Source organism: Musca autumnalis, unplaced genomic scaffold (assembly GCF_047663935.1).
Source record: "Musca autumnalis isolate F117 unplaced genomic scaffold, ASM4766393v1 scaffold_4, whole genome shotgun sequence".
NCBI classification, from domain to species: domain Eukaryota; kingdom Metazoa; phylum Arthropoda; class Insecta; order Diptera; family Muscidae; genus Musca; species Musca autumnalis.
Window position 1 is genome coordinate 111,283,611 of NW_027411977.1, and position 14,359 is coordinate 111,297,969.

Consider the following 14,359-nt stretch of genomic DNA (forward strand, 5'->3'; position numbering starts at 1 on the left):
CATAGTGTTTAACATTGTGCGTCTACTTTTTAATGTAGGTAATCGAATTAATTTTAACCTGCTTGTATATGAAGGCAAGACAAAATCGCTATTCCAATGTAAACCTCTCAGTGCAAAAAGCAAAAATTGTTTCTGCACTGATTCAATTTTATCAGAATACATTGCGTATTGAGGGTCCCATACAACAGAACCATATTCTAATATAGGTCTTACAAGTGACGTAAATAGTTGTTTTGTTATACAGTAGTTTTGACTTAGCTGCCAAAACAAGTTTTGCACGCATTTTGTGGCAGCAAAGCGAATTTCGCACTTATCTTTCATATTTTTAGCTGCCAAAAAGTGGCAGTTATCCAATTCGCTCACCTGCCAAAGAATTGGCTCTTCATGTAATATTCAGCTTCAGATTTCTTGATATCCGAAAAATATTTGGCGAGGAATAGTGAATAAATAAAAACATGTAATCAAAAAGCTTATTTTGCATCATATGAAAGAACCAAAATGGAATTAAATAACAATTATTATCTTTACATTTGCTTCCACATCTGTCATTCAATTTCTGTTTCAAAGAAAGTGGTGTTAACATTTTCTTTGTATTATTGCATCAATCTGCAGGCGACACAATAAATATGCCTTGAATCTGCAGATGTGATATACAGTCAAAATCGCTTATAACGTCGGCCAAGGGACCGACGGAATTTGTCGCTATAACCGATAGGGCTATAAAGGGTCCCAGAGATTTGGGACTTTTGTATATCGTCGTTATAACCGATATGACGTTATAAACGACGACGTTATAAGCGATTTCGACTAAGAGAAGTCTCCCTTGCTCTTCTGGGATGTTTGTGGAATAATTAATAATTATTAGCTGCGTTCCAGAACTAAAAAGTTTTTACAATTTTTACGACTTTTACACATTTTACTCGAAAAAGCGTTCCCGTACACAAAAAAGTTGTAAAATGTTCACTTCTCTTTAAACAAAAATGGCGCTGAATGACGCTCTCTTTAAAAACTTTTTACACGACAAATTTGGGCGAGTAAAAAAATAGTAACATGGTTGCCGGCGTCTGATTGGCTGATACGTCGACTTTGACATTTGTTCCAGTTTTTTTGACGTATTTTCCATTTTTCCGTTCCCGAACTATTTCAAAAAACTTGTGTGTGACAACAAAATGTTTGCAGTTCTCTCTTTTACGAGTTTTACCATTAAAAAGTACGGGAACGAAGCTATTATTAATTATTACTATAAGTTCGTAGAAAGAGTTCCCACGACCAAAAAAATGTTCCATAATATCATGCGTTGTCTACATATGATCATAAAACAGTTTTCTTCTGTAGAAGAGACCCCGTTCATGAGTTAGCAACTTCGCATGACGTGATTTTAGTTTTGGCTGGTAAATACAAATTTCTCAGTGAAAATGCGGTAATGTTTCCAAATATTTTTGGTAGTTAGATAAAATTCGCACTTAGATGATTAGCAGTTAAAAGTGTAATTTGGATTGAAAATTCGACAAAAATGCAAATATTTTAATTTTTTGGCAGGAACATCAAATTCGCACTAAAACGATTGGCAGCAAAATCAAAACTACTGTATAGGGATCTGAAAATTCTTTGGCCCATCTTTTTATAAATCCTAAAACTCCATGCGCTTTATTAACAATAGAAATTACATGATTATTAAATTTTAATTTTCGATCCATCAAAAGGCCAAGATCAACAAATGATGCTACAGTTAATAATTGAGAACCGTTAATATTGTATTGCCTTATTAAAGAAGAAGATCTGGAAAAACACATATGTTTACATTTTTTTAAGTTTAAGTCCATACAGTTGATTTTACACCATTGAAAAAGGCTATTTAAATCACTCTGGAGAAGATCAGCTTGCTTTTCCGATTTATGAGTAATGAATAGCTTGACATCATCAGCGTACATTAGCAATCTAGAATGCATTATTGAGTTTGGCAAGTCATTTATAAATAAAAGAAAGAGAACCGGTCCGAGGTGACTTCCTTGCGGAACACCCGATGGCACGTCAATCGATTTTGAGACACATCCATCAAACAAAACTGTTTGTGATCTATTTTGTAAATAAGAAGATATCCATCTTACTAAATTAGTATTAAAGCCCATATAATCTAATTTATACAACAAAAGCCTATGGTTAACCCTATCAAATGCTTTGCTGAAATCTGTATATATTGTGTCAGTTTGATTATGCCGAACAAATCCTTTTATTACATTCGATGTGAATTCTATAAGGTTTGTTATGGTCGAAAGACCACTACGAAAACCATGCTGATATGGACTTAGCATGGGTTGAATTTTATGGGAAATTACAGAAGTAATTAATTTTTCGAACAATTTAGGAATTGCACTTAATTTTGCAATTCCTCTATAATTGGATACATTAGTCAGACTGCCTGACTTATGTAAAGGTACAATATAAGACTTTTTCCATATTGCGGGGAAATGACCGAATTTAAGGGAATAGTTAAACAATAGAGTTAAAGGGGTTGACAATGCAACTGAACAATGCTTCAGAATTAAACTAGGTATTCCATCGGGACCTGGACTTTTAATGGGTTTTAAACATCGCAGACTTTTGGAAACGTCTTGGTATTGTAAGAAAGGCATGTAAATTTCATCAATCTGAGATAATTTATAAGGATATGTATCTCTAATTTGGCAAGATGCACTTGAATAAGTTGTAGCAAAAAATTCTGCAAAACATTCAGCAATATCTGTGTTTTTAGTAAATTCTTGATTATTGAATTTCAATAAAGAGGGCTTAGAAGGTGTTTTTCTTTTTAAATTAACAAAGTCATAGAAGGACTTAGGATTGGACTTAAAATTTTCTTTAATATTGTTAAGGTACTCATTATATGATCTACGAGATTCTAGCGTATACTTAGACCTAGCTACAGAATAATTGGCGTAGTCAATTGAAGAACCTGACTTTTTATATTTACGAAAAAGTTTATTTTTGGAATTTTTTATAGTTGATAACTCAGGAGTAATCCATGGAAATTTATAAGAATTTGTGACTTTAATAGTTGGAATACATTCAAGCATAAATTTATTTATGATCTCATAGAATTTGTTAATTTTAATATCAAGATCAATATCACTGCTGCAAAGACATACCGATGTCCAGTTAACAGAAGAAATAAGAGAATTGAGTTTCCGAAAATCTGTTTTTTTATAATTAAGGACAGTTTTTAACACTTTGGACTGATTTTCACCAAAGGAATGATTATGGGTCATGGTTATACATAATGAGGGATGATGAATATCTTCAGGAATAGAAATTGGTGGAATTCTAATTATTTCAAAATATTGAGTAACATTTACAAAAGCTAAATCAAGGATTCTATAGTAACTATTCAGTATATCGTTTATTTGATGAAGATTGAGGTCACAAAATCGACTAACAATTTCGAATGTATCTTGATTAGCATTCGCCCGGGATGTTAGTGGTGTTAGAGCTTCAGAATCTGGTAATAAGAGCCATTTAACAGAGGGCATATTAAAATCGCCCAGAACCAAAATTCGATCGGTTTCATTCATATTTCCAACGATTGAACTGATTGCGGATATATGTTTTTTATATATGTCAAGTTGAGAAGAAGGAGGAATATAGGAACAAGTTATAAATAATTTAAAATTGCCTAGTTCAATGGACATACTTAAAAATTCAATATCAGGAATATTATTTATTTCAATTAAATTAGTGGAATAAGAGGAGTCAACTGCAATAAGGACTCCACCACCTTTTTTAGCAACACGATCATTTCTGAATATTTGATATTTCGGATATTTACTATTTCGGATTTCACTATTTAATACAGCTTTTTTTAACCAAGTTTCAGATAAAACAATTACATCATAATTAAAACCGAAGCTATCAGTATATAAGCGAGTTAATTTTGTATTTAAACCCCTTACATTCTGATAGCATATAGAAATAGAATTTTTTAGTTTTTTGAAACTGCAGCTGTTCGCGGAGGCAAATGTGCTAACTTGTCGTTTCTTTCCACAAATTCTTTTATAAAAGCATTTACAGGCCAAAATTCTCTCGATATAATTTGATTAAATATTGACTGATTAGTAACAATCCTGAAAGAAGATCTACTTTCCGAAAATGCTGAACGAAGCTTGTAACATTTAAGAAAGTAATCTCCTTGAATACTTGATCTTATATAATCATAAATTTCGTCAGCCGTCGTTTCGGGAGGGAACCTTGACGCAAATACCATTTTCATAGCTGGAGGCATAGATAATGATCTTTGCACAGGTTGTTGGGTATGGCCTACATTGGCAGATGAGCCCCTTGAAGAGACAACAGGCAAGGATGTTGCCAACTCCTGAATACCTTGAGCAGATTGTGAGGTCTTTTCAAGACTAGCACCACCAGTACTCATTAACTCAGGAGATGCTACAACCTCCTTTAACTGCTTGCTTACTTCCAAAGGCTTATCCATCACAACATTGACGTATAACTGAGCACGACCAGATTCAGTTGTATCAGAAATATTAACTGGATCCGATTGTACTACAGTATCCCGAGAAACACTAGGTTTACGACTAGAAACAGTTTTACCTGTACTCTTTTTCGTCGACCTTTTGCGTTTCTGCCCGATAACCGATGGTGACGATGCAAATTCGTCCAAATCTACCTTAACAAATGAGAGAATTTATCGAAATAAATTAAATTTAAAAAATTATTAAAAACCCAAACTTTTTTAGAAAAACTGCAAAACATGAATGAAAAGTAAAAGGTTTAGCGACTAGTATACATTCAAAGCATAGCAAATTTTGTCTTCTTTTTCATTGCAGTTGCATTTCTTGTCCATTGTTTCAAATTCGGGTACAAATTTAGAAACAAAAATCAAAATGCCTGCCAGAAAGTTTGTATATCAAAAAGTTATTTTGGCAGGTCTCTCTCTCGTTTATTTTAAAAATAGAAAAATTAAAAAATATACTGAAAACACCAAAGTTGTGAGAAAAAATAGAAAACGCGAATGTAAATTATATAATTTAATATTAAATATATATGTGAAAGAAGGACAAATATTTTTTCAGTTCATATCAATTAATTTTACTAGTCTTTTGGCTGAAACTTTCTTTAAAATCAGTAAATAAAAAGTATGAAAATATTAATCATGTTGATATGTATTGTGTACAATGTCGTATGTACGGGTTAATTTGTGTACGTTATTATGAGAACGAACGACGTTATTCAAATGCTGGTATGAACATGGCATTACACATACATAACGGAAAAGCAGCGAAATTTCTATTTATTTCAACGGATTTCAGGTTAGGGGTTTTTATTCCGATAACATCGATAGGCAAAACTATCTATCGATATTGAATTTTTAAATAATAATCGATATTATCGATAGTGCCATCGATTTTTTTGCCAGTTTTAGTGTGTGCTGTAGAGCTGGCAAAAAATCGATAGCACTATCGATAAAATCGATTATTTTTTAAAAATTAAATATCGATAGATAGTTTTGCATATCGATATTATCGGAACAAAAATTCGCAACCTAAAATTCATTGAAATAAATAGAAATTTCGCTGCTTTTCGGTTTTGTGTGTGTGAGAAAGTAAGTCCGTAGTTACACGTACACATTTTTCGGAAAAGTAAAATGCATTTTTTAATATTTTTATAAAATAAAAGCATTTGTTTATTCTCTTTTACATTTCTGTGAACTACTTGTGCAAAATGTCAAGAAAAGCATTGACATTTCCGCCATTTTCATCTCCAAATTAATGGTGTTGACAATTTAACGATAATATCGATAGCAATTGATATTTTAAAATATTATATCGAAAATATCTAATGTTGGGAATATCGATGGTTTGCCAGCTCTAGTCCAGCAACCACAAAATATTTTGTGGTTGCATGATGAATGACAAAAAAGAACGGCCACACTAGCAAGCAACAACAAAGCTGTCATTCAAAACTGACAATAGATGTGTCTTTTTACGTGATAATTTGTAATAATTATTACGAAATGTTACTAAATGCTGTCTTTTTACACAAAAGTTCAGTAAAAGAGAGCGAAGTGAGAGAACAATTTTGACAGTTGTTTGCTGAGAAATTGCTAAAAGTTGCTGAAAGAATTTTTCCCAGCAACATTTAGCAAGTTCGATCAGCTGTTTTTTATCATCTGCTAATGGACAGATGCTCAATGTTTATCTTATTTTTGTGGAAAAATACTATAAATATTACGACTCGGGTTTATTTATTGATTATTTTATTAATATATTAATTATTTTTTATTTATTTTGCTTAACATTGAAGAACTTTTTCATTGCTTTGGAGTTATTTTTCGTCCATGCATTGGCGTCAATGTTTTGTTTTGGTTATCAACTGTTATCTTGCTAAAGTTTACTAAATGCTGTCTTTTTACTTTTTTCTCTATTTTCGTAGCAAAGTAAATGCTCTGTTCCAGAACCTAAAATAAGCTACTATTTTTTACTACGATAGCATTTTTTCCTTTATGTTATCGAAAAAATAGTAAAAATTAGTAGATTCTTGCAGTTCTGGAACAGACCAAAAATCTCTCTTAAGGCCTGCGTACATAAGCTGCTCTGCCTGATTGCCTTGCTTACCTGCTTCATTCTTGACATAATAAAAATAAAAGAATAAAGAAGGCCGAGGAAATTTCGAACTGGGTTGCCCTTTTCTTTTTTATTCTTTTATCAGAAGTAAGCAAGGTAAGCAGGCAAGGTAGCTTATGTACGCAGGCCTTTACTCTCTGAAAAGAAGTTACTGAATAATTATTACTGAAAAAGTAAAAAGACACAACTAATGTGTACCCAGCTTTATATGCCATTTAGATATGACATCATTAGCCGGATTTAGCACATTATCAGGTTTTATTTGCTAAATCCAGCAAAAATCTACCAGATTTCCCATACAAAAATAAATCCTCGTATTGAGTGGATTTGTTTTAAATCTGGCATAAATCCTCGTATACAACTCTGTTTTTTGCAACATGTTGCAAGAAAATACAAAAAGTTGCAAGCTGACACAAGAAACAAGGTAGATGCATCGGTGAATTGCTACACTAAAAATAATTTAAAATGTAAAAATTTGTAAACAAGGTGGAAAATTTAAATTTGTTTTGATGTACAAAGTTGATTTTAATCAACCAAGACTAATATTTACGATGGCTAAACGATAAAATAATTCGTTTATTTATTTTAGATGGGCAAACTGTGATAAAATAATTCTTTATTTGCTCTTTACTAAGCATTAGTAGCATAATGTGTGACCATTTTCAGTATTAAACAATAAATTTTTAATTTGACGTATGTTTTTTGAGACGAATTCAATTTACAAAAAATTTTTTTTTACGTTTCAAATTCGATCAGATGGGCTGATGCATCTACCTTGGTAATTGTGCTATGAACAAAAATCAGCTGACTGCCATTTAAATCCTCCAAAATGTATATCTAAATGCAATGAGATTTGTACTGGATTTATTAAATCCAGTCGAGGATTTATGGCTAGTCTAAATGAGCTATTAGACTTTTGACAGCAAAAAGTCGATTAATCGAAAGTCGACTTACCTATCCCTAATTTCATGTTTTGATACAATTCGTCGCACAATAATAAACAAAGTACTATGTCTTCATCTTTGAGAGGGATACACATCACTCTATTCAATGAAAACTTCCTCAATGAATCTGAACAGGATGCCAACTCCGCGCTCACTGAGTTGGACAAAGGTTTACGCTCGAAACTCGGTGTGCAGTGCGAGGCCATTGTGCGATTTCCACGGCTATTTGAAAAATATCCATTTCCAATACTCATCAATTCATCTTTTTTGAAACTGGCTGAGTTCTTTCTAAACGGTTCCAATTTGCTGCGTTTCTGGGTTCTGCGTGTGTGTCAACAAAGCGAAAATCACTTGGATAAGATCTTAAGTATAGATGCGTTCGTAAAGAGAATTTTCATGGTTATACACTCGAATGATCCTGTGGCAAGAGCATTGACTTTGCGGACACTGGGTGCTGTGTCGCGTGTAATTCCGGAAAAGCAACAGGTTCATCATGCCATACGACGTGCATTGGACAGTCATGATACCGTTGAAGTGGAGGCGGCCATATACGCTAGTAGTCAATTTGCGTCCCAGTCTAGATCCTTTGCAATAAGTATGTGTGCCAAAATTTCCGATATGATTGAGTCGTTACAAATTCCCGTGCCAATGAAGTTGCAATTGATACCAATCTTGAGGCATATGCATCATGATGCCAATACAGCAGCATTGGTGAAAAAGTTATGCTTGAATTTGCTACCCAAATATCCGGCAGAAAGTTTTGTTGTGGCTATTTTTGCATCGTTGACTGAACTGTCGGCAAGAACTTTAACTGGGGTTCCCGATCAAGTAAGTCTACTGTTGGAAGCTATTAGCAATGATTTGCGAAAGCCAGTTCGAGCACAGGCGTTGAAATCTTTAAATAAATTAGCTGAAAAACAATGTGTACATGCGTGGCCAAAGTCAGCAATTCGCGATCTTATATGTAAAGCCTATGCTTGTACTGATTCCGCTGAACAATATCTATTTTTGGGAGTTATTCTTAAGCTAAGTGATTGTCCACTAACGTGCAACATACTTCTGGATCAAAACGAAGAACCACCATCTGTATTAGATTTGTGCAAAAATTGTTTATGTCTAAAGGATTATACAACTGCTAGTCAAGCTATCACTGTTCTAGCATCGCTGGTCTCATATGCAAATATAAGCAATAAGACAGAACATATTAGCACCATAATGGAAATGATCAATTTACATTTACAAAGTCTCATCTGGTGTACAATAAAGGATGTTAAGCATTCTGATGATTTGAGGAAAATTTTGGCTTGTGGCATAAAAGTTTCATCGGTAAAGGTGGAATTTGGAATTGAATTAGTTACCACTTTGGCTAAGCTTTTGAATGATAATGTAGAGTATCCATCGGCCAATGAAAACGCAATGTGTGAGGCACTGGGATCCTTGTGCTCTTACTTTCAATTAAGGAAATTTGCTCCCCCACCAGTGACGGATGGTGAGGAAATGGAAACGGATCAAACTAAAGAACAAAGGGTAAGTTTGATAATAATTTTGAAAAATGTTCATAGAAAGCATGAAGAAACTACTATTATAGAAACTACTGGTCTGTTACAATACTGCAAGAATCTACTAATTTTTACTATTTTTTCGATAACATCAAGGCGAATTACACCATGGATAACATAAAGGAAAAATTGTTATCGTAGTAAAAAATAGTAGCTTCTTGCAGGTTCTGGAACAGAGCATACTATTTTTTCTGCGATAACATTTTTCCCTTATGTTATCGAAAAAAATAGTAAAAATTAGTAGATTCTTGAAGTACTGGACCAGACCATACTTTTACAACTTTCACCATTAGAAACAGCCCAATCTCAAAATCAATTGCTCTGTTCCAGAACCTGCAAGAAGCTACTATTTTTTACTACGATAACATTTTTTCCTTTATATTATCGGACACAATAGTAAAAAATAGTAGATTCTTGCAGTTCTGGAACAGACCATATCATGTATTTATAGGTTCAGTTTGACACTTTTATATTTTTTGGTAGGAGTTTATTTTTACTTTTTATTTGGGTTCTGAACCAGCTTAATCTCAGATTTGGATTCATGCGTCAATTCTTAATATTTTTATTATAGACCAATCCTGTTCTGAAGAACCTGTTACTGATAATGCGCAAACTGACCACAACAATTGAACGTGTCTCGCATGAAGAACCCTGTCACACGGTGGAAATTCTATCAGCAGTGGCACTTCAAGCCATGATGGGCTGTTTTATACCAACAAAAGTGATGAACACATTTGATGCTATCGTTAATAAAAGTAACCAGTGGACTCAATATAGAATCGCGCGTTCTGCAAGTCGTTACGGCCAACATTATCTTGCAGCACATATTTATTCGAAATTATCACGGAATACAGTTGTGGATAAAATGCACTTCTTTCTAACTGGATTAGCCCAACTAGCTCAAGCCGAGTGTATCCTCAACTATTGCGTCCCCTACGAATTCATGCACGAAAACTACGAATTATGTGAAAATCATATTGTCCGAAGTATGCCAATGGAACAAGCAATGCCACTTATGCAACGTTTGGAAATGTCAATCAATTTGTATTGGCAAGCATTGGCAAGTTTGAGAGCAAGTTCTTCACCCTCACACCCGGCTGTCACGTTTCAACTAGAGTTCTTAAAGCTCAGAGCCCAGTTTTTACAAACCCTTCATTCGGCAGTAACCATTAAAAATGCCCAGATCATAGTACCACCACCAGCCATAGCTTGCAGCTTGGCTCAAAATTCCAGGGATTACTTGCAAAAGTTCGGTCATGTAACCAATCAGTTGAGAAAACTTGTTAAAGAACTTAAAAATTGCGAGGAGGCATTTGGTCGACTTTACAAATCAACATTCGACGCTGATCCTTTAACGCTGGAATTTTTGGAAATAATACAGCATCAATGCACTCAATTTGCCCATATAGTCGAGACTATATGTTTTGTAACTCCCTCGGAGCCTCCAGATTTCCAGACAATTGGTAAATGTCCCGAGACTATGTATTTGGTGAATTGCTGTCGCCGCATGGAAGAGTTGAGCAGATCGATACCAAAAGAACCAACGAATAACAAAACAATTAATAATTTTCACCTTGACATAATCTTGGCAGAAATCGAAATTATTACCAAGACACCGTTATGTTTGCCTCGCTATTTCTTTCAAGTTTTACAATCGACACAAATTAAACTATCTGTCATACCGCCACCGAGAAGTGATGGCAAACCGGTCAACGTACAGGCCGGTAGTAATTTGGTGATCAAAGTTGAGGGTGTTATTCTACACTATGGCAAACGACCATCACTCTTCAGAAGTGTGGATGCAGTCCAATTGAGTCTCATGTCCAAATTAGTACAGACACCTAGACCAGGAGGGCAAGGAGCAGAAACGATGAAGGTGCAAAATGATACGGTGACCTTAACACAAGTTGTTAAACCTCAACGTGATTTTCTTTCGGGAAATTTCTTAGTACCCATATCTACTGGAGGACAATGGCAGGTTACATTGGAAACCTATGTTATAGATGAAAATGGTATTACCTGGTGTACTGGGCCCAAGAATACAATGTTAGTTCGAGTATTGGATGATCCAACGAAACAACAGCAGACAGCTGCTCCATCAGCACAAACAAGGCGTTTCTAAAAAGAACTCCATGATGATTTGATAAACATATTATTTAAAAAAATTAGATCTTAAGATGAAATAATAAATACAATACTAATTCAAAACCAACAATTTTATTTTTGGAATGGATAGTAATCCAATCCTGAATTGTAATTGTATTTTGGTTTTTGTTTCTTCTTTGCTATTTCAATCATTTCCTGGACATCTTTACGATAGGCTGGCGGTAACATCTCCTCGTGTAATGTACATTCATACTTTTCCGGTTCTTCCATTTTGTAAATATTCCGCCGTATTATATCAACATCACGACCAAATTCTTCTTTTAAGTCCGATAATTTTCCAGGTGCAGCATCAAAGTTTATTGCAAAATAAGTACCTTCTCGGTGGACAAGACCTTGTTCACTTATCTTATAGGGTAGAGCTCTGGATCCCAAGTTTTGTAGACGTCTTATTATGCCGCCTTTATCAAGTATGGATTCTGCTGTTCTTTTCAATGCCGACACTAATTCAGGCTAGAAATATTTAAATGTTTCATTAGCTGTGGCCTTAATATTCCAAATATACAAGTTTCTCTTACTCGGGACATCTGTCTTAAAACCACAAACAATTCATACGATGGCATTTTAATACAAAATTAGATGTTTTATTTTAATTATGTAAAAAATTGAAGACGGGCGCAAGTAGAGAATGAATTTCAGAGTTGTGTAGTTCGGAACGAACTAGTTCAAATGAACTATTCTCACGAAAGAACGGTTCCCTTCATCTAGTTCCTTCCGTTAATCTCGCTCCTTTTATTTATCTCGTTGCTTCTATTCGTCTATCTCGTTTCGTTGCTCATCTTGTCAATATTTGTGTTTTTTATTTTTTCATTAATATAAGATTGGCCGACTTCCGCATTGTCAGTTGCTTTGTATTCGTGCATGAAACTTAAATCGATTTCCAAACTACTGCCATTTCATAAAATTACTCTAGTATGGAACTCGATTTAAGAACCCCTAGTTTCATGCACGAATACAAAGCAACTGACAATACGGAAGTCAGCCATTATTAACCCACTGGTCGTTTAAACGCCACAACAAGTTGTTGCAAAAATTGACGTAAAACTCGGGTACTTTCGCATATTTTTGTGTTTTTTTTTTTTGCAAATTGCAAATTTGTACAAGTCCAGTAACTTCTTGTAATCGACTAGACAGACGGCAGTCTTAATTTACATTAACAGCCATGGTAGAATAAGAAAAGGTAGCAGCAATACACAGCTGACTGAATTGGGTTGTAACGTTAGTGTCAAATTTCATATGACATTTTATACATTTATTTCTATTTCGATGTACATTAAGGACATATATTTTTTGGAAAAAAAATATATCATTCGGAAAAAAACAATTTCCCAGAAAGACTACTTCATATTAATGATATGTAACCTCCTCCAAGTTCGAACGATAAGCCGCGCAGTAAATCCCCGCTTGTAGAGGCGATACAACGTTTGTTAATATGTGAGGTATTTTGTTAAAATTTAAAAAAATAAAGCCCTAAAGGCCTGCGTACATAAGCTGCCTCGCCTGATTACCTTGCTTAGTTCTGATAAAAGAATAAAAAAGAAAAGGGCAACCCAGTTCGAAATTTCCTCGGCATTCTTTATTCTTTTATTTTTATTGTGTCAAAAATGAAGCAGGAAAGCAAGTCAATCAGGCAGAGCAGCTTATGTACGCAGGCCTTAATAAACATGTGCTTCTTTGATTTCTAAAACAAAACATTGAAACAGCTTCTTCTTATTCTATGAATTTCCAGCGACCCCAAACTTTTCTGCAAGAATTCTACTTTCTGCGAGAATTTATGCATTTAGTGGAATGATGTGGAAACATAAAAATTGAAAATGTAACGAATTTTCATTCATGTTTTCCAAAATATTCAACCAAATGTGAAAAATTATTAGTTTTTTAAATTCCAATAATTTATAGACATTTCCTTGTTTTGTTTACAAATACAACTGACAGTAACGTTACAAACAAAAACAAATTCCTTTGTGGTTGTTGTTCGAGTTGTATTTGTTGTAGTATTAACTTTACCTTATATTTGTTCTACCATGATTAACAGCCTTAATTCAAATTAATTTGAACATTATCCCCATTTTAAATGCACAAAACCAAATTGAATTTATAATGAATTTAGCAATTTCAATATGGCAATGCTGTTGAAAATCAATTGCGGCTGACTTCATAAGTCTGTGTTTAGACCAGCGTCGCCCATAATATTTCCATCAATACTACAGCATATGTGTATGCATGGGTGAAAAAAACAACAACCACATGATATTCATCGTTTGTTTATTTACACGTACACTGTACGTGAGAGAGAAGCAAATGCAAAAACAACTCAGTGGGTGCCCTCACTATACTTCCTTGCAAAGACAGCGCGACCCTGGTTTAGACACACAAGTTTCTCGGGAAAGTAAATTGAGTCTTTTGGGAGAGAGCGGAGAGGAAAGAGCTCCTCTATACTCTTTCTTACCCCCTATTGCCTAAAAACTGAATTTACTTTCCCGAGAAATTTGTGTGTCTAAACACGGACTAAATGCAGTTTTTAGGGCCAAACCTATAACTCTGCGTGTGCGTCCAAAAATACAAAAACAAAATACATGTAATTCAAATTGAAATACATGTATTTTGTTTTTGTATTTTTGAACGCACACGCAACACGCAGAGCTATAGGTTTTGGCTTTACATTGCACATATTGACACAATCGTAAAAAGACTAATCAAAAATGATTGGCAACACTGACGTTGTCAAAAAGGAAACATGTCATTTTGCTGCATTTATGAACGCACACATTGCTTTACTTTTTGTTAAAATTCGGTTTTAACAATGAATGAAATATTTGGGTTATTATTGAATAGCACTTTCGATTTGAGCGCCAATAATCTTGATTTAAATCGTACATTTATAAACAATTGTATGAAAAAAAGAGGCGTTGCCGTATTTTATATTTCTTATATTTCAAACAAATCCTTAAAGCTAGTACACACGGTCCAACAAAACTGACAGTCATCGAGATCTATTTCGTATATATCAAAGTCTAGCTGAATAATTACTTTCCTAATCACTAAATTATACCTTAAATGT

General features: G+C 34.1%; 2 protein-coding genes across 2 annotated transcripts; one reads left to right on the forward strand and one right to left on the reverse strand.

Annotated features, from left to right (window-relative positions):
- The first annotated feature begins 7,540 nt into the window (after positions 1-7,540).
- defl (Integrator complex subunit 7) lies at positions 7,541-11,343 on the forward strand. Its single transcript, XM_073981689.1, has 2 exons — positions 7,541-9,103; positions 9,707-11,343. The coding sequence occupies exons 1-2, from the start codon at positions 7,643-7,645 to the stop codon at positions 11,255-11,257; spliced, it is 3,012 nt and encodes a 1,003-aa protein (XP_073837790.1). The 5' UTR covers positions 7,541-7,642; the 3' UTR covers positions 11,258-11,343.
- mRpS6 (mitochondrial ribosomal protein S6) lies at positions 11,337-11,974 on the reverse strand. Its single transcript, XM_073981691.1, has 2 exons — positions 11,817-11,974; positions 11,337-11,751 (listed from the first exon to the last, which is right to left on the reverse strand). The coding sequence occupies exons 1-2, from the start codon at positions 11,859-11,861 to the stop codon at positions 11,353-11,355; spliced, it is 444 nt and encodes a 147-aa protein (XP_073837792.1). The 5' UTR covers positions 11,862-11,974; the 3' UTR covers positions 11,337-11,352.
- Positions 11,975-14,359: the final 2,385 nt, after the last annotated feature.